The 1,676-nt window shown below is 43.9% G+C and overlaps 1 protein-coding gene across 2 annotated transcripts in view; it reads left to right on the top strand.

Annotated features, from left to right (window-relative positions):
• Nucleotides 1-1,676, top strand: part of kcnab2a (potassium voltage-gated channel subfamily A regulatory beta subunit 2a) — an 85,544-nt gene that overhangs the window by 76,401 nt on the left and 7,467 nt on the right. For both annotated transcript variants that reach the window (XM_013908596.1, XM_005724642.1), the window contains 3 exons: nucleotides 374-459; nucleotides 620-740; nucleotides 1,410-1,504. In XM_013908596.1, coding sequence (XP_013764050.1) covers nucleotides 374-459; nucleotides 620-740; nucleotides 1,410-1,504 — 302 coding nt within the window. The remainder of the gene's footprint in view (nucleotides 1-373; nucleotides 460-619; nucleotides 741-1,409; nucleotides 1,505-1,676) is intronic.

Consider the following 1,676-nt stretch of genomic DNA (forward strand, 5'->3'; position numbering starts at 1 on the left):
GTTGCTGCGTGTTGTTCTAAGGTGCATTTAAAACACGGGAGAGCATGGTGCTGCTGCCAGAGCTACATATTTTTATTTTTGGACTCCACTCGAGCAGCTTTGTTTATCTTAAACTACACCTTGATCCAGCATTGAAACAAGCCATTTAACACTCTACAATCTAACAATCTAGCTTTATTTTGATTGGCTGCCCTTGCCTACACGTGGGTCGGGCTTTTGTGTTCAGATCCAGAGTTTTAACATTTTGCAGATCAAAAACCGGATCCACCAGTGGAACAGTGTGTTTATGTGTAGATGTTTGTATGTGTAACCAAAAATGTGGGAAACTTCTTGGGTTTTTTTTGTCCTCATCTTTGTTGTGTGTAACTTGCAGAAACGGTTCGAGCAATGACCCATGTGATAAACCAAGGCATGGCCATGTACTGGGGGACATCCCGCTGGAGCCCGATGGAAATAATGGTGAGACTCAGTCCAAAATACATTCCTTCTATCTTCACAAGTTCCAGTTATTTCCAGCTTCACATTATCTACTATTTCTATTCTTGTTCAGTATTGGTCCCAATACAAAATGTTTACATACTCTGCTGTATTATGTAACTCTTTGCATGTTTTTCTCTAGGAAGCGTACTCTGTTGCGAGACAGTTCAACCAGATTCCCCCCATCTGCGAGCAGGCAGAGTACCACATGTTCCAGAGAGAGAAAGTGGAGGTGCAGCTACCTGAGCTGTTCCATAAGATAGGTGAGCAGTGGTGCGTTTGTGCCTCCAGGTGGAGAATTGATCCATGAAAGCATTACAAAAGTTATTTTTTACACAAACCCACAGAGCTAGAGGGATTTTTGACACGTGGACACACAAGGTTAAATTGAAGCCAAGTGTTGGATCTCGGGTCTGATGAAAATAAAAGGAAGCATTTCAGAAATGTAACATGAGAACTTCTCTCTTACTTCCTGGAGCACTGGAGATCAGTGCAGTTCTGATTATAGCTGGTTAAAGTCTTGTTTGTGTTGTCATATAACTTTATTAGCTTCAATTCAATGCAGACAGTCGCCTCAAGGAGCTTTATATTGTAAGGTAGACCCTACAATAATACATACAGAGAGAAACCCAACAATCATATGACCCCACTTGCACATTGGCGACAGTGGGAAGGAAAAACTCCCTTTTAACAGGAAGAAACTGCCAACAGAACAAGATTCAGGGAGGGGCGGCCATCTGCCGCGACCAGTTTGGGTAAGGGGAGGAAGACGGAATAAAAGACATGCTGTGGAAGTGTGTGAACAGTCAGTGTGATTTAAGAGAAGTAGAGAAATGGTCATCATCAACTCAGCAAAGTTCAGCCCTTTTTTTTTTAATTTATTGAAGGCTGATAAAAATTGTTCAGTAGTGATCACATGTTTCTCTTCTCAGGTGTGGGGGCCATGACGTGGTCTCCGCTGGCCTGTGGGATCATCTCAGGGAAATACGATGGCAGGGTCCCTCCCTACTCGCGGGCCTCCCTTAAGGTAGACAAGCCTCGCTCGCTGTGCTCCTTCTTTATCCCACTCTGATCATCTGTGCCGCTGTCACTGTGCTGCGTTTCACTGCTGGTTGCTTATTGTGTGTGTTTGTGTCTTTCAGGTTCTGTTACTCACCACATACTGTAACCTTGTGTGTTTTCAGTGCCATGCCGACGCC

This window comes from Pundamilia nyererei, unplaced genomic scaffold (assembly GCF_000239375.1).
Source record: "Pundamilia nyererei isolate P.nyererei 1_Seehausen unplaced genomic scaffold, PunNye1.0 scaffold00012, whole genome shotgun sequence".
Taxonomy (NCBI): domain Eukaryota; kingdom Metazoa; phylum Chordata; class Actinopteri; order Cichliformes; family Cichlidae; genus Pundamilia; species Pundamilia nyererei.